Below are 24,307 nucleotides of genomic sequence, written 5' to 3'. Positions count from 1 at the left end.
CTATCTGCCTAGAGTTCATATATAGAACATATGCAGAGCTAGATGCCAGTCATAATAACTTTTTTTTTTTAGCTTTTTCCTAACCATTAGGCCAACAGAGGGTTCTTCCCTATTCCGGAGGAAAAGGCACAAGGCTGAAGAAATTATACCTTTACAGTTATCCTACTACTGGCTCCCAGAAAAGATAACAGGATCATAAGGCTCTATGAAAAACGTGAGAGTGACAACTGAATTATAAGAAAGCAGTGTAAATGAAACAGGATGTATAATAAAAAGATTAACCTACAAATTTTTCAAAGATAAATCTATGCAGGAAACTTTAGAAGAAACATTTTAGTGAATGGCCTTCATTTCTACATGTTGCCTATCTACACAATTTTATTTTCTTCACCTACATGTTGCTGAAGCCCCAATTAGGAAATTTGCTACACATATACAAAATTGTGTTCAGAAAAAGTCTGTCAAGAAGTTGTGCAGTCCTGAAGCCACTCTGTATCAAAAAGAAATCAACAAAACTGTAAATTGAAGGCACAAAAAACCTAATTAAGATGCCTAGAATTACATCTTCTAAATAGAAAGGGTAAAATACCTCACTCCGGTTTTGGCTGTCCCTTTTATACAACCAGGTTAAATTCTGAGAATAGTGCAAAGAGGGAGGAAAGAAAAATTTTAACTGAATCAGAGAGAGGGTAAAAAAAACAATCCTGGGAAAAGGGTTGTAGCAGGTACTGCTGCTTTAGCAGTGAATTTTAAACATCAGATTTCACTTCCTTTCTGAAACAACACATACCATAGAGCTATAATAAATCCAAACACAACAGATAAGACTAACAAAGCAACGGTGGATCTGCACTATTTACATATACAAATCCAATGGATGGACACAAGAGAACATCAAGACAAATGCACAGTAACATATGACAAAAAGAAGGTGCAGATGGTATAGTAACTGAAGTGATTGTATTTGTCTCTGGACAGTTCTATTTTCACTACTGTTCACTATGCTTATGTATTACATTTTTCACAAAAGGGGAGAAAAAGAGCAATAAATCTTTTTTTTTTTCTTCAAAACTTGGCTTCGCAAATTAAATCGATTTTTATTATTTGGCTGTTCATGAATCTGAAAGTTTCTCCTCATTGTGGCAGCAGGGAGATTTAAATTGCTAAGTTTACATATAGATTTTTTTTGGTACTACGTAAAAGTAAATTAACACACACGCATATGTTCAGATAACTGTACCAGTGCATAAATGTCACTGGAGCGATGGCATTAACACTGAAACATTTAATCTTATAAACCTAAAAGCAACAGGAATTGTTGTTTTGATGATCAACTGAAGCATTTTTTTTCCATTTGGTTAAATGTGGTTTTTTTCATTTTGTCAAATACAAAAGCATATAGTCCTTTACTACAAGGTGTTTATGCACTTAACACACATTTGCTCCGTAGCACTCCCATGACAAAAACCAGCCAAACAATCCCTACCTGTATGACATACAGAACAGGTCCCACCTTTAATGCTTATACACATTATTTATTCTTCATTCCCTTCAAAAAGCTGACTATGATGTTGAGTCTTCAAAGGAAAGAGGATTTTTTGAAAAGTCAACCAATTAGAGAAAATGAGTATTACACAGCCACAAATAGATTCTGAACGCACCTTTGCAAGTTATATTACTCACTGAAGTCACCAGCCCCTGGTCAAATGATCCCTACTGACAATATCCTGCCAGATTTCATTAAATGCAGGTCTGGAAATGCATATTCCTCCCAAACACAGGCTCTTTCTCTCCACAGGTCAAGGAACGAAAGAATAAACCACTACTGGTTTAATCAGCTAACAGGTTGTTAGCTGATTTGATTGAAAAAACAGAAAGACCAACAACTGTATCAGCAAATGATTTCTAACTGCCCTGACAGCACCCTCTGTTTTCTGCAAATTCAGCTGCAGCAACTGCAACCCCAGAAACACATAAGTGACAGTATTATTTATTTGCTGATAAGAGTACACATACTAAATGTAACAAACTGGGTTATCAGAACAGCTAGGCTGTACACCCAGGTGGCACAAATTATGCTCCTCTCCTTTGTAGACTGCTCTCAGGTATCCTGTGTGACACTACTGAATGGAAATAGCACTAACACAGTACTGTCTACTGTGGCAGCACTTCACGTGCTAACACACCTAAAACTCACCAGTGAAGGGCCAAGGGCACCCAACCATAGTCACCAGCTGTGATATCAAACACCAGGTCCCTGTGACCCACGGCAAAGCAGGAGTTGCAGGAGATCCTCGTTTCCAGCAGTAATTTTTCAGGCCTGTCTAGGATCTGCTCCCAAGCATTGGATCACTTGATGGGGAACAGAGGCATGGATGGGAGGAAAGTTTCCAAATACTTTGTACTACCAGTCCCATTCAGAAGAAACCAAAAAGTACTGAGCAGTGAACTACAAAGAGCTCATTAATTAGTACATTTTATAGCATGTACAGAAAATAAAATTGTTTCCCTTTCGCACAGAGCTCTGCAATGGTTTGAGTACACACTCGCATTATGATAACACTATCTGAGCTGCCCAACTTCAGAGCACGCACTTAAGCAACGCTATGCTGCCTCTTTGAGCAAGTCGCTCTTTTACCAATGACATTTCGACGGGAGGAGCAGAAAAGGAGACAGCCTACAGCGAACTGCCGTGCAAGCGTTCCCGCAATCCGGAGGTCTCCCCCAGAGCAAAGTCTAGATTTTTCCCGTGCTAGCCTCCACCACAACTTTAGCCATTTAGAGCCCCGTCGAGGGGCAGAATGCGAGCAGGCTCCTGCGGCCGCGGGAGGACAGCAGGACACGAGGTTTGGGTGGCGTGGCGCTCCGCGGCGGAGCGAGGGCCGCGCCACCTCTCTCCCCGCCGGCGGGCAGGGCGGCAGCCGCCTGCTCCGCTCCCCTCCCGCTACTCACCCCCGCGACCCGCCGGACCGGAGCGGCGGCGGCGAAGTCCGGCGGCGGCAGGCGGCGGCGGCCGCGGCACATCAGGACGAAGAGGGTGCCCAGCGCGGCGGCCGCGGCGGCGCAGCCCGCGTAGAGGGCGAGGCGGAGCAGCAGCAGCGCCAGGCACGGCGGCCCGCCGCCCGCCGCCTCGGCCCGTTCCTGTCCCAGGTGGACGACAGACACGGCCAGCAGTCCCAGCCCCGCCGCCAGCAAGAAGCGGGACGAGCCGGGGTCCTCGTCCTCCTCGTCTTCCGCCGCCTCCTCCTCGCCGCCGCCGGCCACAGCGGCGGCCGCCGGGGCGCTGCGGCGGCGCGTCTCGCCGCCGGGGCCGTGCGAGCCCAGCGGGCCGGGGGCGGTAGCCCCCGCCGCCTCGGGCTGCCCGGCCGTGCTGCTAGCGCTGTCGGCACCGGGGAACATGCTGCTCCTGGCGCCGCTGGGAGCAAGCGCATCTCCCGCCGCGGCAGCCCCCTGCGAAGGTCGCCGCTCCCCGGGCCCCCACTCTCCTCCTCCTCCGCCGCCGCCTCCTCCGCCGCCCGCCGCCGCCACTGGCACCGCTGCGGCCGCCGGGGGAGCCGGAGCTCATGCCCGGCCGCAGGCGGGTGCGCGGCGGCCGGGCCGCTTCCTGGCGGCAGCGCTGCCCGGCGCTGGGCGGCGGGAGCCGATGTCCGTGGCAGCAGCCCGGGAGGCCCCGCCGCGGCGCTCCGAGTCCGGCCGGTGAGGGGGCGGGGGCGAGGGCGGTGCCTACCGGGCGGGGGGGCCGGGCACATGTGCGCTCGCCGCACCCCCTCACGGCCGGGTCTGGCTTCTCTCTGCGGGGCTCCGCCGTGATGGGGCTGGAGGCGGCCCCAGGCACAGCCCAGGAAACGGGAAGGGTCGGACGAACCTAGGAGCGTGAGAGCCTTCCCGCGGGGACCCCCGCCGGCTGCGGTGTGGAGCTGGGCCCCACGGAATGCCTCTCCGCCACGGGGGCTGCGGCTCGGCCCAGAGGGGCCTGAGTGATCAGACCGCAGCACCGAGGCCTGGCCAGAGCTCATGACTAAGCCGTGACCTGGGACACCGCTGAGGTCCAGACCGTCTCCTGAGTGAGCGCAGTTCGCACCGCTCTGCCTGCACTCCTCTCATCAGCCAAAGGAGACCACATATAACGGGATTTCAGAAATAAAAGACTGATAGAACAGCGATCAAAATGGTACAACAGTGATTCTGCAGAACCCAGCCCCACTACCCCAACGGAAGCCTGTCACCACGCTCTTTCTGCTGGTCTGATGTTTTACAGGTGCTTGTGGCAGATTCTGAGAACAAATTCCAGGAACAGCATAAACCTTGCTGTATTTCAGCTGTGCTCAGGACATGTGTACACCTTGTCATAGGCACGGCACAGTTACAGCTACAGGTTCGTAGCAGCTACCAACCACAGCCCAAGTGGGAGGCCTTGATCTCTTCAGAGGAGGAATAAAGGACAATGCCTTCCTTACGGAAGCTAGACTGTGCAAAGGAGGATTTACAAGCATTTACTCATGGGCTTTATTTTAAGAGCAGGTACCTGTAAACTCTGTAGAAGTGTTTACAGTTAAAAATGTTCTGGTAAGCAGTTTTCAGATTGCCACTGCTCTGTCACTTGTGAAGTGTAAAATAGTCCTGAATCTTACCTTTTAAACACAGCTATTGTTGCAGAGGTTGGAATAGATTTATTTACGCTCTGTAAAAAAGTTGCTTCTGTCAAATGAACAATGCTAGCCTGATGAAGAAAGAAACCAATATCAAGGCTCTGATCTTGGGAATGGTTACATTTCTGTATAACTTCAAGAGAGCAACTAGCACTGTTTATAACACCAGACTCCAAACTTCCCTGTGCTTCTACAATGCTCAGCAAGCCAAGGGCGCTGAGCATGAGTAGTGCAGGTGTCCAAAAGGCTCAGTTACAGCCCAAGCATGGCACTTGTAACAGGGAAGTTGGTATCAGCTCATAGTGCAGAACTATAATGGAAATGGGCACAGAAGAGGCATGCAGCTAGTCAGAATTCTGAGTTACAACTAATGTTTTATACGGCGGATTAGTGGGAATGAGGGAGACCTCCAGGCCTTAGGCTGCTAGCCCCATTACCTGAGAGGTGAATGCCCTTCCCCCCACCCCTGCACGTGGTCCAGCGACCCCGCAAGGAGCACACACAGACCACCTGGGAGGGACGGACGAAAGAGAGAGTTTATTGTGGGGTTGGGGTTTATAAGGCTTTTAGGAGGGTCAAAGGGGACCAATCACAAGTTCAGGATTACACAGAAAAAACCATCAGGTAAAAGGTCAACAGCCAATAGGAAGGGGTTAACAAAGGACCAATGAGAAACACCTCAGGACACCTTCCCAGGACACCTTGTGTGAGACAATAGCTTCACAGGGGGTGTCGGGGAGAGGGAGACAGTGACACTGCAGAAAATACAAAAAGCCATTTTGAAACATGTTTAAACCACAGTAAAACCTTCTGTTTCTATAACATTAGAGCTGTTTTCCTCACCAGTCCATCTCTGACAGGACTTTTTCCATCCTGCATATGGCAAATCCATTGCCACAGTTTTACTCCATCACAGTATTTTCTAAGCTAGTTCTAACCTAACTCACCTAACTAACCAATGTGTGGTGGTCTGGTCTGGCTCAAAGCAAAATTGTCTCCATATATACCTGCTTGTGTGTAATAGAGGTTTGTATAGCAATGTATTTCTTCTCAAAATCCCAAAGTAGTTATGAAGGGATTTTAGCTCCCCTCTTGGTCGCTGATCAAAAGATACACTTCTCCTTACTTTGACCCAAAGTCCTTACAGTAACTTAAATATAATTTTATTACAGTTTGTTCTATTTAGTGGATGTTAAATTGCACAAAATCCTTTTAAATACTAGCTCAGAGCATTCGCAGTGTCCAAAATTGATTATTTAAGTAATATCTCTAATGTGGTTGAAGGTGAAAATCATCATAGCCTAAAAGTGAAAGTACTACTGCAATGGCAGTCCCTTCCCAGGCAAATTGCCTTGTGGCAAAACATCCTGATGCTTCACTGAAGAGCTTTGGGAACAGGGTTCTTGCAATACATCTGATCATTAAGACCGACAGAGAGATTCTTGCAGAGTCTGAAAGCTTTTGGATAAGGTCCAACATGCTAGAAGGTTTCCTATAACATTATTTTATTCTCATCAGGTAGACAACAGAAAGCAAAGATCCATCTCCCAGCACACGCTTTATCCATCAAAGATTTTAGAATATACAGGGCTTTGGACTGAGTTCAAGGTCTATTCTAGGATCTTAATAAAGATCCACACAAGGAACTAGACAGAGACCTTCTACTGCAAATGCATTCAGGAAACTGCCAGGGCCTCTGTCAGAGCTACTTAAAGGAATTGAATTTTAAAATTAACCTGAAGCAGAGCATGTAATGTTGTTAGTCCTGTGTAAACAGAGATTATTTTCTTATTACAGTATTAATTCTCAGAATTGGAGAGGAAAATAACAAAAAAAAAAAAACCTACCTGCAATTACGGTTTAGCCCTGCAGTGCTTATGCACAAAACCAGTTCTTGTCTGAGTGAGTAATCCCACCAATTTTAGCTAGGATTTACACATCATACCCTGAATTAGATATGTCTAAATCAATTCAAGTGTGTATCCATAGAGCTGGAAGAAGATTTGGTTCTTTTTCTTTTAGTTTTTAATAAGATTCTATGACTTTTCAACCTGAGCTACAATTCCTAATATTTTAGATGACATCCTAGCTCCACTGAAGTAAATGGCAATTTTCAAGTTTACCTCTGTGTTATTTGAACTTCCCCTTTTGTACTTTAAAAATTAGTTTTCTATGCAAGACAGAAGGATTTCAGAGGTCAATTTTCTGAACTGGGGGTTATTGTATTGTCTTTCTGTAACTATTTAACCAGTCATGGAACCAGTTTATAAGAGATTCAAACTCTACCTTATTCAAGCATTAGAGCAAATATCTTTCCTACAAAGATAAGACAATTATAATCTTGTTTTAAAATGGAAATTATGTCTGGTTTGGGGGAAGAGTCAGCATCTTCACCTTTTTCCTCTGAACCAGGAGTATAATTTCTCTTTATAACATACCCTAGACAAAGCCCCACTAATTTGAAGCCAATTTTACAGCTGTCTTTAGGGACAATTTTTCAACTTGCACCTTCACAATACTGCAAACTTTACACTTCAATAAATTTGCACCTTTAAAATGTTTGGGCAAGCTTAAAATGACTACTTTCTTATAGACTTCTTCACATTTACTTTCTGTTTTGTGAGCCTTTCTGGCTCAGATCCCATTGCTATAAACATTAGCAAGTTACCACTTCTCAATTTAAATGGAAATTTACATTATAGGCAAAAAAAGGTGCATAAAGTGCATACTTGGTTTATATTTTTAGCATACTTACAACTTTGAATGAATTACATGCTTTTTTAATAACTGCTGTGGTGCTGCATTGCAGTTACAGTCATATTAATAGTTTATAGAAATTTCTAAGATTCTGGGTACAAAACCTACAAGGGCTCATGAACTTTTAAACCTGGTGGTAAAAGAGGTAAACCTGGATAACTAACACTGTTAGAAGCAATCATAGGAATCCTAGCTAACAGAGAAAGAGAAATGGAGATGGTATGTTATACTTCTCAGTATCTTAAATGTACAAAATATGTGAGTTACATTAATATTAACTGATTTTATTTTTTGCTACACCTTTTTGAGACAGTGGTATTGTATTTTGAATATTTGCAGGCAGGGACTTGACACACAGGAAAAAAGGACGAAGGCACCCATTTAGTGTCCTGTGTGAGGTAACCCAAGACCTCACATGGTAAGATCAGTAAAGGCTCAGCATTTTGTAGCACAGTGTTTTCCAAATACAGCTTCCATTGATTTTAGATGCAGTGTCATTATTAAACATTTCAACAGTAAACTGAGTCAGGTGCCAGAAAAATAAGAATGGACCAAGTATAAAAATTTAGTCTACATAATTTGCAGAACCTTCATTAAACACCATGTAGCACAAGTAGAACTTGACTCTGGTTAACATAGGCATGTTCAGTTGTTTTACTCAAGAGATTTCTTTCTTCTCTTGTAGTGTTCTGACACATTTGCTACATATATATATTTAAAAATGTGTGTGTGTATATACACACATACATATGTGCCTCTGTGTGTGTGTGTGTGTTCATGTGCCAAGTGAAATAGGGCAATATACATAACAGTTGACTTGCCTGCACAGCCTTGATTTAGCTCAAAATTTAGTATGCTCAGCAAAAAACGTGATTCTGTCATTAAATCTATTTCATGATGAACAACGGGACCAAAGTAAAGTTGAATTTTGAGTTTTGAATATGTGGATCAATAATCTGGAAATCTTTCTTTTCACAGAATTCTCTCCCACTTTGTTAAAAAGTAACGTTGCTGTCATTAAAGAAATGCCAAGGTCTGCTATTGCAACTGAACCCTTTGAAAGAGCTGGAAGCATTCCCATCCTTACATAGGATGCTTCTCCTTCCCAGTGGGAGATCACTAGTAGGTACCCATCACTTACCTAGTCAGCGGAAGAAGTAAAGAAACTGCCTGAAGGTTCTATCCATGTTTCTACAACAATTATACTGAAATTCAAGGACGCTGAGATCAGGTTCACTTGGGGAAAGGTCCAGATCCAACCACAAATATTTGGATCAGATGTCCCTAGAAGCCCTTCAGATTAGTTTCCCCTCTCCATTTCCTCAGGATACATTGCCCAGTGCTGCAGCCCTGGCACTATAATGTAGGGCCCCATCACCTCAACCTGTGGTCCTGTTGTCTTAACATGGGGCATCATCACCTTAGGGTGGCTCACCTTAACCTGGGGAACGACCCCCTCAGCCTGGGTCACCATCCCCTCCGTACAGGCTGCCAGCACATCAACCACGAGTGCCATCATCCCAACCTGGGGCACCATCATCCAATCTGGAGCAGCATCACCTCAATATGGGGCACTGTCACCCCCATATGAAAAACTGTCATCTCAGCATGGGGCCTCATTGCCTTAACGTTGGGCACCATACCTCAGACTGTGATTCTGTCACCTCAACCTGCAGCCCCATTACCACACTCTGCGGGCAATCATCTCAACTAGGGACATTATCAGCTCTGCTTGGGGCTGGCCCCATTGCCTCAGTATGGGGGCAATCACCTCAACAAGGAGCACTATCACCTCAGGGCCCCATTGCTTCTGCCCAGCATACCATTGTCTCAGTGCAGAGCCCCATGGCCTCAGCTTGAGGCACAATCACCTCAGCAAGAAGATCCATCACCTCAACCAGGAGCAACACCATGTCAACCTGAGGCAGTGTTACCTCAACCTGTGGACCCATCACTTCAGCCTGAAGCCACACCACCACAACCCAGGGACCATCACCTCAATTTGGGGCACAATCACCTCAGCTTGGGGCCCCATGGCCTCAGCAAGAGTCCCAGCTCTCTGCCCCATTCCCACGAAGCTGAGAAGGGCGGGAAGGGACTGATGTCTGTATCAGAAATAGTGTGGCCACAGGGACTAGGGAAGTGATTCTTCTGTATTTGACACTGGTGAGGCCACACCTCAAGTACTGCGTCCATTTCTGGACCTCTCAATTCAGGAAGGAGATTGAGGTGCTGGAGAAAGTCCAGAGAAACAAAGCAAGTCCAGAGAAACAAAGCTGATGAAGGATCTGGAGCACAAGTGTTATGAGGAGCAGCTGAAGGAGCTGGAGTTGTTTAGCCTGGAGGAGGCTCAGGGAGACCTTATCGCTCTCTGTAACTACCTGAAGGGAGGTTGTAGCCAGGCGGGGATTGGCCTCTTCTCCCAGGCAACCAGTGACGAGATGAGAGGGCATAGTCTTAAATTGTGCCACAGGAGGTTTAGGTTGGACATTAGGAAGAATTTCTTCACAGAAAGGGTGATTAGACATTGAAATGGGCTGCCCAGGGAGGTGGTGGAATCACCGTCCCTGAAGGAGTTTAAGAAAAGACTGCACGTGGCACTTAGTGCCATGGGCTAGTTGACAAGGTGGTGCTCGGTCACAGGTTGGACTCGATGATCTCAGAGCTCTCTTCCAACTAAACTGTTTCTGTGGTTCTGTGGGATAGCCCGTGCCCCAGGGGCACCTCCCACCAGGAGGTCCCGGCGCCCCGCTCCCTGCCCGCCCCGCTCAGGCACCGCCTGTCCCCGCCCGGCGGGCGGGGCTGCGCAGGAGCCGAGCGGGAGCGAGGCGGCGGTGGCAGAGCTGCGCAGCTCCGGCTTTCCTCCTCCCCTCTGTTTCTCCTCCCGTGCCTGTGAGTATCCGCCCTGGCTGCCTGCGCGGTTACCACAACAAAGCCGGGGGAAGGGGAGGGCGAGGGGGAAGACAGCAGTGGCTGCTACTGCTACTGTTTCTTGCCGGGAGCTGCCGGCCCGGCGGTGGGGCCTCTGGTGCCTCCTCCCCACGGAAGGTGCCGGGAGGGCGGTTGGGGGCGGTTGGGGACGACGGGCGTGTTCCTCCCCCGTCTGCGGCAATTTTTTCCCGAAACAAGGTGGGAGACATGTTTTGTTCGTATGTACATATATATTATTTAAAACCAGGAGATATATATATATATATATATGATTTTCCTTTTAACTTGCCTTTTTTCCACTCGGGCCCCTGCCTGAGTGATGCGCACGTAGGTGTCCCCGAGCGCGTCGTGCGCTCTGTCTTTGCAGAGCTGGGGCTGGCGTTGAGCTGCCAGAGTTGGTCATGGCCCTGAGACGTGTGGTACGCCCCACATCAATGCCATGCCTGCCCTCTTTGCTCCTCGGAGGGAACTGGAAAAGAGGTGAGAGATTCTCTTGTGAGGCACCGGCCCTCGTTGGTGTCGTAGCCGTCGGCTTTGACAGTGAGTTACAGTGTCGTGCACGCCATCCTTCAAGTTACCGAACTGGAAGGGACACGTTGCAGTGATGCTGAAATAGTAGAGTGCTTTGGTTGGGTTTAATTAGTGGTATTTAAGTCAGCTAAAATGGTCATTGTAAACAGCTTGCCTCGAGCATTTTAATTTATCGCAAGAGTCACTTCTCCACACTTTGCTCAGGACGAAAGTCTTTTAACTCCCCCTGCCCTGCAGAGTTCTGCACTAACAGTTCTCCAGGTGAGACTGTAGTTTGGAAAAATAACCACCCACCAAACCTCTCGGCCCCTGTGGATTTGTATGGAAATCACTAAAGAGATAAAACTGTGAAACCTGGGCCGCTGCAGCAGAGCAGAGTACGGAATACATTTGAAAGCGACTCAGCGAGATGGTACAACACAGTGGAGTGTATGTTGTGTTTGTCAAACTCCGGGTTTTTTTCTGGAGTTTTCACGGCATGTTATGGAAACTGGCATTTTAAAATATAGTTCAGCATGTCTTATGGCACAATGTAATTTAAAATCATGTAACCTTTATGCTTGGCTGAAGTTTTTCCTTTACAATTGTGCTGAACAATTTTTCAGAAACTAGTATAATTATAGTATGCAAACACTTATGCTTGTTCATTCTTACTATAAAACATATATTAAAAAAGTGTCTAGTGTTTGCATTTGGACCTTTATATATTTAAAAATTGTGTGGTTAAAATTCTTGTACAACATTCATAAAAACACCAGGACAACAATGTGGGATGGAATGAATGTAACAGAAATAGCAGCGCTAAATTTATTTTGTATCCCTGCTTTTGTCTGTAGTGAGGTGCTCAATATAGGGCATAGAGTGCATTATGCACATTTTTGCCTCTGTGAAAAAATAATCTATCTTTGTTTGATAGAAAGTGATTGCTGGAGTTGTCAGTGGAGAGAGAACAAAGTTCCACAAAGTTAAATTCTTCAGAGAAGTTACTTGAAGACTAAAATGAAGTCGTCATTGCTAGAAAATAAGTAGGCATAGGAATGGGTTTGTGAAATAACTGGCATTTAGAAATATAGTTGTCAGAGCTTTGGACTCTGCTTTTGAAATACCTCAAGCTTTCCCACCACTTTTTCCTGGTTTGTTTTTTTTGTTGTTGTTGTTGTTTTGTTTTGTTTTGTTTTCCCTGCAGTGCATATGTTGTTCCTTTGATTTTTCTCAACCTAGATAATACTTGTAGTGGTTTAGAATAGAAACCAAAGGAAAGGACAAGTAATTTAGGGACGTTCTATTCTTTTTCTTGGAACTTAAAACTTTTATGACCTACTTGGATTTTTGTTTTGGTTTCATGCTTGCCCGTGTTCAGAAGGGCATTCAGAGGATTCTGTGTTTCTTCATAAGACTTACATGGGCTTAGAGTGCCGTCAGGACTGCAGAGCCTGTTGAGGCTTGGAAAGTGCAATTGGCCAATACCTTTAAAGACTCAACCCAGGAACACATAAAAGCGCAAAATTTGTAGGGTAGGTGGCATATGGTTGTGTGTGGCATAGGGGACAGGAGCATCTACAAGCTTTTTGAAATCTGTCCTTTTGAATGACATAATATTGTACCTGAAGCTTTGATGTAAGAGTCTGAAAGTGAGCTGGATCCTAGATGAACCTAGGTATCTCCCTAAATTCTTGGGAGATTGGAAACTTACTGTGATGGCTGTACCTTATTGATTTCACCATAGCTGTTTCTTAAAGCTGTTTCATTCTCTGCTTCTTGGTGTTATGTTTGGCTAAGACTGGTAACAGTAATGGTCTAAAACATAACCTATGTTCTTTGACTAAGTTTTTTTCCACTCAGCAATGTCAAGGGATGTTTAAGTCACAATTCAGCTGTGAGTATTTGTCATTCTTAAAGTGTTGCATTGTAATAACACTGGAACTCCAGGAAACTTTTATTATGTTGAATTTAGTAGAGCCCTGTGTGTGAGCATCTTATCTGCTTTTCCGTACTTGATATCTTCTCATCTGAAGAAACAAGTAAGTCACAAAAATATAATGCAAGAGATTATCTCAAGAGCCTTTTACCTCATTTGCCCCATACACACATTTTGAGGAAACAAATATATTTAGACTCTTTCTAAGTGATATTTGTTGAAGCTGCTCTTTGTATACTGATTTAGTGACTGAATTTCTATACTTCCCCCTGCCCATCTGTACCAGACAGTGCTTGTTCCTCCCACTGAAAATTGAGAATTGCATCTTATTTTTCAGTGGCTGAGGAGAATGTAATTGTTACATCTGTAAAACTGTGTGTTTAAAACTGTGATAATAGACACATCTTGTGATGGAGGGCCTTATGAAGGAAATCCTTCCAGAAACTCAGGTCTGTTTGATGTGTGTGGAAGCACATCTATGCAAAACATTGAAGGAAATGCTGATGACACCTATTTGTGTAGTCAGGTCACTAAGCATACTAAATCTGTAATATTAGAAGCATGAAAACACTTCTGGTTCGGTGAGCATCTCTGTTGTGGGAGACAGGTCAGGTGTTGTGCCACTTGGTAGGGATGGCCTGATATTCTGAATTATCTTTGATTTATCTGCTGCTGGACTCCATCGGTAGTTTGCAAAGTGGTGTACTTGCTTCCTTTGTGGTCCTGCCGTCTATTTCAGGGCTGGCTCAGAGACAAATCCAGAAAAATCCTGAAGTAGGTGGCACGTGAACAGTGTAGATAGTCAGCTCTTGAATAAAAGTTTCAATGCTCTTGAACTGTATTACGGGTTTATTTTTGAGGTCTGGCTTCCCAACAGTAGCAGATAGACATCCGTAGATTCTAAAGGTTTCTGGGCCATACCTCTACTGCGTGCAGTGAATGAGGCGGAAGCACAGACTGGTCACAACTAGTACTTATGAGGTGAGACTGGGAGAAAGTTACCATGCAGATAGTGGTGAAAGAATTGTTGTTTCTCATTTACTTTTGAACTGTGGTGAAAGAGAGGTTTTATGGCTCCGTGTAGTTTCAAATACCTGACTCCCAACAACTGCAACAACAGCCTTAGTGAGTCCTGAGGGATCTGATGTTTGAGTGGTATGCTTGGGTCTTAAGGAAAGCACTTGCAGGTAGTCCCATGAGTGATGCGCTGGGATGGTGGCAAATGTAACTCCAGCCTTTATGTGGCAGATATGTTGAAGTTTTGCTTTAATAAGAGGAATTATTTTCCTTTTTCTTGCATGCAGTTGTGGACTACTCTGCCAGACTGTGGATAGTCTGGTTGGATACATGTTGTCCCAAGATTTAAATCTTGATATTGGGCAAAAATACTCCTCATAGATATGTGCAAGTATAGCAGGAGTGGGAAAACTAAGCTGCCTTTTACTTTGCTCTTCACCCTCAATATCTGGTAGTACAGTCTGTCCTTTTCTCGGCTTTTCGTACCTGTTCTATGTAGTCGGAAAACTGTGGCTATGGGTCACTTTTGGGAAAGGTGAGTGCCAGTGACTGCTTTCCCCTTAGCATCTTGCCTCTTAGTGTCTGAGGTAGCTAGAGGTGGGACTGTTCCAGGTGGTGAGAAACTGTGTATGGCAGCAGGCCTGTGAGACTTTGATGTGGGTAGTGTCACTTATGCTTGTAGAGATGGAGGGCCTTATGAAGGAAATCCTCCAGAAACTGCTGATACTCTTGTCAACAAACAGACTCATTGTCTTTATTTGTGGTTTTGATCGTATGCTACTTCTTTTCCCCCTGGGTTTAGAGGCTTTGCCAGTCATTTTTGGGGATTCTCAGCGATGAGTGAGTAGCTATGGTCTGTTTAGACAGGTCTGATGGGCATCATCACTCCCATCATTTAACCTCAGTATTCTCCGGCCTAGCTTTCTGCTCAAGAGGTCACAAGGTGACCTTTGCTGAAGAACCCGAAGAACAAATATTTAGTGTGTTTGTATGACTGAAGTCCTGGAACTACAGATGCATGCCTCTCAGTGAATGTGTTTCAGCTTTTCACAGTAGGGGAATGGCTTATTTTTGGCTCAGGAGGAACTTTTTTTCTTTTTTTTTCCCCCCCTCTGTTTTTTTTTCCCTCTGTTCTCCCTCCCCTCCTCCCCCACTCCATACATTCACTTAAAAGCCTTTGCCCTGCAGTCATCTAGGGCTCTTTGGTGGTCTTGTGCTTTTATTTGCTCTAACCAGTGATGTCAATTGACTGTGTTCCAGGATCCTCTAGTGCCCATTGACTGAACTGAACTCTTACTTGAAGTAGCCAGGAGACTCAGAACTTTGTGTTGCAATTCTTTTGAAAGGACTCAAGAGTAGTTTGGAGCATCTTCAGGAAGCCTACCTCTGTTTGAGACAGAACTGCTGTTCTGAGGGCTAATCTGTCATAGGTTTGGGAGTTACTAAACTGTATCTCAGAGCATACAGGGGAAAATTCTTCTATTGTGTCCAGCAGAGAGAACCAGGACTGAAAGTAAACCAAAGCAAACAATGGGACCCTCTCCCCCACACTCCCCCAAAGCAAAGCAGAGGAATAAAGGGCAGCAATGGCTGTTTATACTGACCCCATAGATTTGAAGTAGCAGGTCTTGCCTCCTTCCTCTTCTCTAGATAGGAGAGAGGAAAAGACAGTGAAAGGTATTAGAAAGTCAGCTGCGAATCAGCCAGATGAGTGGTTTCAGGTGCATTAGAAACAATGGCAGTTTTGATCTGAGCTTGAATTCGGGCCTGTGAGATCTGATCTGTGAGGGACAAACGTTCTGTGGTCTGTTCAGATTACTTAGTTCAGGCACAAGTCTGCTACTGTCTCATGAGCCAGCAACAAGAGATTTCTCATTAATCAGTAAATACTTATACATAGGTTGTAATCTGAGCAAAGGGATTCACCTCCACATAGTTATGTCTGGGTGGTTAATCAGCAGCAACATGGCTACCTGTAATTGGGCAGAGTCAGATTTTTCTTGTAGGTGAACCATGAAAGAATAGAAGCTAATAGTTGGAAGATGTGCCATTGTAAGATTCCAGGTTCTTCTCATGAGCTCATCAAAGGGGTTTTATGTTAAAAATATACAAGACTGTTCTGTAGATTAGTTATGAACTAATCATGGTTTGGATTGGAGGAAATTGGGAGAAGTTTGGAGAACTTGTGGTGTGCAGGACAGCTGTAGCAGATATTGTGCTCTCAGCTTGGAAAATCTGAATAACTACTGAAGAGGCTGGTTGTTTCATTCACGGGGGGTTTCCCTCAAAGGATATAGTTTCCCAAGATCTGTATTTCCTCCTTTGCATGCTTTGTTGTTTCTTACTAACAAATATGAAAACTTTATTTAAAGAGGAGTTAGGTAGGGCTGGATATGAGTGGTTTGTCACATGGCTGGGAAGCAGCTGCACTAGCTGATCTTGATGAGTGTTAAGTGTATCTGAGAACAAACCAAGTTTTTGGTAAGTCTGCTGTACAGGTTTTAAGCCTCATGTTTTCCCTTGTTTCCGCTCTTTTAAACTACACAAACTCCCAGAAGTAGGGCTTTTTTCATCTTAGCATTTTTATTGCTCTCTTCTAGACATTTTCAAATTTGTTTTTTTTGTTTATTTGCTGAGGGTTTTTTAAGCCTCAGCCAAGAATGATGAAGGGAGGGAGAAGGAGGGGGAGTGTGGTTCATCCAGCATTTTCAGCCTCTCCCGAGTTCACCCTACAAAGAGGCGATTTAGTGGTCAGCAGGTTTAAGAGGGCAGGATACCCAGAGGGGAAATAATGAGTATGTAGAATTAGAGGATTTGGGAGTGTCATATAGAACATGTGCCATTGGTAGTACAAATCTTTTAATTAAAACACTTTAACCCTTCCAACCCCTTAGCTCTCAGACACTTGTTTCTGCTCTCTGAGATCAGGAGGTTGGGTCACTGTTCTGAGGAGGTAGAACTTTCCAGCTGAAAGGATAGATACCAGCTCCAGAAGCACTAATTGTTTGGGCTGGGAGAAGGTTGCCTGCTTGGTTACGTCTTTCATTATCAATTATACTTACAAAGCAAAATTAGTAACCCTAAACCAGAAAGTGCCCTATTAGAGCTAAATACAATATTACATTGCTCCTGATACTTTACATATATGTTTGTTAATACATCCTAAGGTGATATCTATTCCTTTTTGTTGCTGGAAACATACTGTTGACGTATCTTGTGTGTACTATAGCTGTGCTGTATTATGGCCTTTGTGGTGATGCACTGTATGTACATGGTAACGTTAGACATTTCTGATTCAGGCCCTAGCATGTTAAAGGGCTTGTTTTCCACTTTTATTAAATACGAGAATGTTACAATGTCCTGAAAACATAAGGGCCTTTAGAGGATGCACACTCAGAGTGTGCTGTTCTGCATGGTAGGAATTTGCATGTTATGAGATCAGAAAAAGAAACAACTTTCTGCTCTGTATGAACCATCCTCTTCCTCAGCTATGAAAGTGAAATGGTTAAAAGAAAAGAAGGTTGATCACTGCTTGTACTTGAATGTTGAGCCTGCTCATTTGAGTTGATTATACTTGTGTTAGAGGGTTTTGTGTTAGAAAGACACAAAATTGTTTTGTATTGTTTTGTAAATAAATACAGTGGTAATTCGAATTAGCAGTTAATGGTAAGTATTTGTTCTGGGCCCCTCAGTTCAGAAAGGATATTGAGGTGCTGGAGCGGGTCCAGAGAAGAGCAACAAGGCTGGTGAAGGGACTGGAGCATAAGTCCTATGGGGAGAGGCTGAGGGAGCTGGGGTTGTTTAGCCTGGAGAAGAGGAGGCTCAGAGGTGACCTCATCACCGTCTATAACTACCTGAAGGGAAGTTCTAGCCAGGTGGGGGTTGGTCTCTTCTCTCAGGCACTCAGCAATAGGACAAGGGCACACGGGCTTAAGCTCCGCCAGGGGAAATTTAAGTTGGATATCAGGAGAAAATTCTTTACAGAGAGAGTGATCAGGCATTGGAATGGGCTGCCCAGAGAGGTGGTGGATTCACCATCCCTGGAGATTTTTAAACGCAGATTGGACGTGGCACTGAGTGCCATGATCTAGTAAATGGACTGGATTTGGACCAAGGGTTGGACTCAATGATCTCGGAGGTCTTTTCCAACCCAATCGATTCTATGATTCTATGATTCTATGATTCTATTTGACTGTAATGAAAGTTTTTGGGATTTTAGAGTATCGCTTGTTGATTCTATATTTTAAAAATTGACAGTGTAACAGAACTCTGTACTTCCCACAGAAATAAAATTACACTCTCTGTTGTATATAAATGGGTGTGAGAGTGTACAGGGAACCAATTTATTAATTTAGGATGGTTTATCAGCAAAGTTGCTTCTTCTGTATTGTGTTTTAGCAAATTCCAGCTCTGTTACAGACACTCTAGATGTATGAGTGGAATAGGATCCAAAAATACATTCTCTTTATTTCCTCTTGTTTATTTTTAATGGAGACAACAGAATTAATGAAACTTTAGTTTGTGAATGATTGTCAGTGAGAGAAACTGACCCCCATGGCATGTATGTTTTCCATTAAGATGAAGGCTGAAGTCCTTAGGACTAGTGCCAGAAGAGTGGAAGATGCATGTAGCAGTGAAATGACTGGTGAGACTGCTGCTGCTCCTTGGGCATGGCCAGCCTGCTATACTGTCTGTCTTCTTTTTTTCTATTGTGCTTCTTTTTATATATTAAAATGCCTTATCCTTTTAGGAAGCTGCTCTAGGAAAACTTTCAGGCATTCACATGATAGGTGTGCATTGCAGACTATTCTAGCTGCCTGAAGCCAGGTATCACAAGAAGTGACATGGAGGGTGAAATCAATAGCCCAGCTGAAGTGCATGTACACCAAAGCACACAGAATGGGTAACAAACAGGAGGAGCTGAAAGCCACTGTGCAGCAGGAAAGCTATGAGGAAGTCGCTGTCATGGAAACATGGTGGGATGACTTGCATGATCGGAGTACTGCAATGGATGGTTATAAGTTCTTCAGAGGGGATATGTGAGGAAGGAGTAGTGGTGGTGTGGCCCTCTACATTAAGGGAGTGTTTTGACTGTATAAAGATCAAGGATAATGATGAAAAGGTTGAGTGCCTCTGGGTAAGAATTGGGCAAAAGGCTAACAAGGCCGACATTCTGGTGGGAGTCTGTTACAGACCACCCAGCCAGCATGAAGAGACAGATGAAGTATTCTATAAGCAGCAGGGTGACATTTCACGATCACTAGCCCTTGTTTTTGTGGGAGACTTTAACTTGCTGGATGTCTGTGTTTTACTCTTTTGTTCTGTTGCTCTTTGAAGAGCTCAGTGCTTTGGAGAGTTAGCTTCGTGGTACCAAAATTTGACCTCTGCTTCTATTGCTTAATAGTGTTTTCAGCATATACAACATCTAACCATATTAAGTCTCTTTTCAGTCATTTGGCTTTATGGATCTTAAAACCACAGGATGATCTAGACCACCTGTTTTTAAGGTTTATATTGTGCTTTTTGTATTTGGGGTGCATGTTTCTAGTTCCTCTAAAACAGTATTATTTGAGAAGGGGCAAGATGTCTGAGTGACATAGACTTTTAAAAATTCTGTATTTTGAAGTAATTTTTAGCCCAAACCTTTCTTGGAAATTTCTTTTTTCACCTTTGTTTGCCATGGCAACAAATTATGTGTGGTTTAAAGGAGACCATTCCTCTTGTAAAATATGCTGGTTCTCCAGCCTTGTATAGTTGCTTCCACTGTCTTTGTGTTTGGTTTCCTTGGGCCTAAAGAATGTTACATATTTATTGATTGCAGCTTACAAAATGTATGTAAAATCTATTGTAAAGAGTAGGAGGATAGTGCTGCTGGCAAGATGGGACCCTTAGTCTTTGATACTGGCTAATTTTATTTGGTTGTGGGGTGTTTAGACTTTTTTATTTTAACTCTGTATATATACTACTAATAAGTGGAAATTTTCTTATCTGCCTGCCACATGCATAGGATCGAGCACCATATAATTCTGCAACAAATATGACACAATAGGAGCAGATTTGTGGAGCGTAGTGGTTAGCACTGAGGTCCTGGTATCCGCAATAATATGTATTTGGGCTAGCCACAATCTGGTCCCATGGACTGAAGAGTGACTGCTGGTTTAAATGCATTGGTTTCATGCCTGGAGCACACTTTTTAAAGCCTGGATTCATCTGAAAGAACAAGTTTTGTTACTGTAGTGTGGAGTGTGAGTTACAGGGGACTGTAAAGAAAAGCAGGCTCCATATCCAAACTAAAACATGAACACAGACACACCATACATCTATCACAATTTAACCTACAGAGCCATTGATCTTTTGATGTAAATTGTAATTGTTCCTACTATTAACTGCTGAAAGTCTGCAGTTTGAATGGCTGTGTCAGCCAAGATGGTGACCACCATATACTAGCAAGGTTTTTAATATAAAATTCAAAGTAATGGTAGCTCATTAGTGGCTCTAGCTTAAAATGGCTCTAGCTTAAAGGGACAAAATAAGGCACTTCAATTTCTTGTTTTTAATAGTTAAGACCTTTTAGCCTCTAGCCATGTTTGACTAATTTGCTTAGGAGTAATAGTTTTGATATTGTGATGGGTTTTGTTGGCTTAAACTGAAACTTTTTGGTCTAACATAAGCTGTGTGCAATAAGGTGGCACTAAATTTCTTTACTGAATTCATTATGGAATTGTCTGTAGCAACATAACAATTAATTGCAGAATTATAAATTACTACAGCTAAAAGAGTAAAGAACAAAACTATTATACTAGAAGTGTCCTTGAATCTGTTTTTACACTAATCTTTGGAAATGTTTTCTGATGATTGCAGGTAGCACTTCGTATTTCAGTATGGACCATTTTGAAGACATATCAGATGGTGAAGTGGATCATGCTTTCTTTGACAGTGATTTTGAAGAAGAGAAAAAGAAAGCTGAAGACGATGGTGAATGTATAGAGAAAGAAAATACAAAGGCAGCTCTTGCAGGCATTGATTTAGTTTCTAATTCAAAGGATGCAAAGTGTGGTAAGGAGGAAAGTGAAGAAAAGCAAATAGATTTGCAAAAGCATCAATCCCCAGGAAATAGCCCAGATCGTCTTGGAGATGCTTCATCTCTGTCAGTTTCTCCAGTTGCAGAGAATGCAGGTGCATCTGGAGCGACACCTGCAGCAAATAAAGGAACACAGGAGAATGTTCCTGCTGGAATCCCCAAAATAGTTAAAGAAGGTGAAGAAGACTATTATACAGATGAAGAAGATAGTAGCGATGATGGCAAAAAACAGAGGGTCAGACCAAAGTCAACTAAGCAACCAAACAACATAAAAAAGGCTAGCAAAAAATATACTAATATTAGCTCCTCCTCTTCTTCTTCCTCCTCCTCGTCCTCCTCCTCATCATCCTCAAGCTCAGATACAGATTGTTCTGATACAGATTCTGATAGCTGTTTATCAGATTCATCTCATTCTTCCCCAAAGAAGAATGTTTGTAGAAATGCTCTTTTGTCTCCAAAACAAAAATTCCAGTCAGCAATGAAATTAGCAGAAGGAAAACCAAAGCTTGGTGAGGACTTGGAGGAGTCTGAAGACACAGTGACTGACGTAACACCTTTGTCAACTCCAGACATCAGTCCTATCCAGTCTTTTGAACTTGTAGCATCAAATGATAAGAAACTAAAAGTAAAGAGACAGGAAAATGTGAACCAAGAATTATATGGTAATTTTGAGAATTTGAGTACAACACAAAATTTGCAAAACATAGGGGGCTGGGAAATCCAATCTTATATCTCTGTTTTTTTCACTAGATTCCGAGTTTGATCGTAGATACAGTCGAAAAGTCTTGCATGATGCCATGGATCTGAATCAGCTTTTGAAAGGTGACTTTTAAATTTTCTTTTTACAAAGTAGGACATTGTTGAGAACAGATGAGTTCCAGTAGAAGAGAATGAGGTTTTAATGTGCCACATGTTTTTAAAACGGGTTGGTGTTTGAGTGGTGTTGATATAATTCTTTGAATTCTTCTCTATGTAATAGTACTGATTGTACAGTAGTAAAAAGAAGCATGTGTATGAGCATGTGTTGGTTTGCGTATACCTAGAAATAAGATATACAAATGGAGTGAATTTCTTAAAAAAATTTAATATACTAACAAATTGAATAATAAAACTGCACATGCATTTCAAGCTGTACTGGACCATGCCACAATTTACTGTCTAAATTAAAACATCAACCTTTCTGTTGAAATGCTGGATTATCAACCTCTAAAACTGAGAGTCCAAAATTTTGGTGCACGATAAATAATATTCATATATTTAAACTTCTAGTACCTTTCTGATAATGAAACAGAAGTATTTGAAATTCCTTTTCTGAGCTAAGTGTGTGCTTTCTAAAATACCATAGGTTGAGTAAAGGTATTTTAAAAGAAAAATAGCAGATAATCTGTAGTGAAACCAGAGAGGTTGCTCCTGGCCAACAGACTTAATAAATCTTAGTCATGAAGTCTAAGAGAGAACTTTCCCTGCGTTCCTTGCAAACCTTCTTTGTATGAGGCGAGAATGCATTGGATCACCTCACGTGCATATTTTAAGGTCTACACAGTCCTTTTGCATTTCTTCTTATGACCCAGAGTTTTCAGCAGTAAAATCTGTAGAATAAAAGAGGCTTGGCTCAAGAAATCTGCTGATCTTAGATGAGGAAAGCCTCTTACAGTTTGAGTCTGGTACATTTCAAGCCAGCTTTGCTGTATTGAAGTAAGCCTGGGTGGCTAAAACTGCATTTTTTCTTCACTTTGTTTTTTTTCTTCACTTTGGACCTTGCCAAACTGAGCTTCTAGTGAATAAGGATTCAAAATGTATTGTATCCATGATTTAACTTTCTTATGAGTAAAAATGAGGATTTTACTTGTATTTTACATTCTTCTGATGCTAAGAAAAGCAACACTAGCATCTTCCATAAAGGAAGAGCTTGTTCTCATTTCTGACAGTCCTCGTGCTTCAGCCACTCATTCCTACTAGGAAATACTCCAACTAGTTGTCAGAACATGATGTCGAAGAGTTGTTGCTAAGCAATTGAAATTATGATGTCCCACATCTTTATTTGTTCCCTGTTAGCAAGAAGCTTTTTAATAACTGGTGGTTATAGAAGGACTCATCTCATCCCTAAAACAAATGGGTATTATAGCTCAGAGTAGGTGTTCTCAGACATGAATGTCTGTTGAGGGGAGGAAGTTTTTCCTCAAAACTGAAAACCAATTCCAAATAACAATAATAAAGATAGAGTAATGAGAAGTAGAATTCATATAGTCTGGCAGCTGATTAACATGCATATTACTCCCAAGCGCCTCTCTAAATCAGCAAGCACAACAAAGCTTAATTAGTTTGGGCATTTTGGAGTTTAAATGGAGCAGGATTATTAATGGTGCAAAGTAACTGGTCTGGGAAATGTGAGCTAATCTTGTTCTGAGTTATTGCTTCCAGATTTTTTTTTACTTACTAGGAAATAAAAAAAGCGCAAATCATTCTCCCTCCACCCCACAATCTGCATTGTCAGAACTGCATAGACATTGCTTGAAGTGAGAACACTGGAAGCCCAGACCTGAGTGCATGAAAGAATATTTAAATGATGATGATTTGGTTTTAAAGTATAACATTTTTCCAGTAATCTATACTGATGAAGCATTTTGTTTGAAATTTTTGTCAAATATTCTTGTAATACAGCAGGACATAAGCATTTGCAGCAGTTATGCAAGTTTAATTTCCCAAGGTCTCCAGAAACTTGCAAAATTTCCCTGTGATCTGTTACTGTGTTGTTTCTAGGGGCCATTCAGTAATTTATTTTGTACAGTTATTCACATTACCAGTGCGTACTTTTGGGAAGACTAGAATCTCTTGTATTAAAAAAAAAAAAGAATTGCAAGAACAAAGTAAGGAAAGAAATCTGTTCAAAGAACAAGCTTTGGGCTAGAACAAGAGTCTGGTTATTAGGCAGCAAGGTAGTTTACATACCTTAAAGCAAAATTAATTTGAAGCATTTAGAAAATGTTGTGGTTATGTTCCCTTAATACATATTTTTGTTCATATTGAAAAATATTCATTTTTAAGGAGTTTTAAAAAATTATGTGTAGATAAAAAAAGAATTATCATGCCTTTACAACTCCTAAAGCTATGCCTGTCTTTGATAGAAGCCAAATTTTTAGTTATGCTATTCTGAGAAGGTAAAATCTCACAAATAACACAACTGTAGCTGTGCTTGCTCTCTGTCTTTAGACAAGTCTCTCAATTTCTGTAGTTCAGAATAGAGTTGTCTGCTAGAATTGCTGTGTATTTCTGTTTGAATTTGTTTGGTATCAATACAGTGGGATTGCCTGAGGTATATACAGTGCTAAAGAATTTAGCACTTCACGTTTTCTTCTCTGTAAAATGGGGTTGATACCTGCTTATTTTACTGAAGTGTCTGTGAGAATTAGTCTGTAAATCCAT

General features: G+C 42.7%; 2 protein-coding genes across 4 annotated transcripts in view; one reads left to right on the top strand and one right to left on the bottom strand.

The window, feature by feature from the left end:
* SNX25 (sorting nexin 25) overlaps nt 1-3,623 on the bottom strand; it is a 73,865-nt gene extending 70,242 nt beyond the window's left edge. The window contains exon 1 of the mRNA XM_064652629.1: nt 2,953-3,623. Within this exon, the coding sequence (XP_064508699.1) occupies nt 2,953-3,399 (447 nt within the window). The 5' untranslated portion in view covers nt 3,400-3,623. The remainder of the gene's footprint in view (nt 1-2,952) is intronic.
* A 6,578-nt stretch (nt 3,624-10,201) lies between these two features.
* CFAP97 (cilia and flagella associated protein 97) overlaps nt 10,202-24,307 on the top strand; it is a 31,485-nt gene continuing 17,379 nt past the window's right edge. Inside the window, exons 1-3 of one of the 3 annotated variants that reach the window (XM_064652638.1) lie at nt 10,202-10,298; nt 20,665-21,546; nt 21,635-21,706. In XM_064652638.1, the coding sequence (XP_064508708.1) occupies nt 20,685-21,546; nt 21,635-21,706 (934 nt within the window). In that variant the 5' untranslated portion in view covers nt 10,202-10,298; nt 20,665-20,684. Of the gene's footprint in view, nt 10,299-10,453; nt 10,536-10,676; nt 10,818-20,664; nt 21,547-21,634; nt 21,707-24,307 lie in introns of those variants that run through there. The other 2 variants (XM_064652639.1, XM_064652636.1) reach the window with 2 other exon arrangements.

This window comes from Pseudopipra pipra, chromosome 4 (assembly GCF_036250125.1).
Source record: "Pseudopipra pipra isolate bDixPip1 chromosome 4, bDixPip1.hap1, whole genome shotgun sequence".
Lineage (NCBI taxonomy): Eukaryota > Metazoa > Chordata > Aves > Passeriformes > Pipridae > Pseudopipra > Pseudopipra pipra.
Note: the sequence above shows the minus strand (reverse complement) of the source record. Positions and strands in the feature narration are given on the sequence as shown.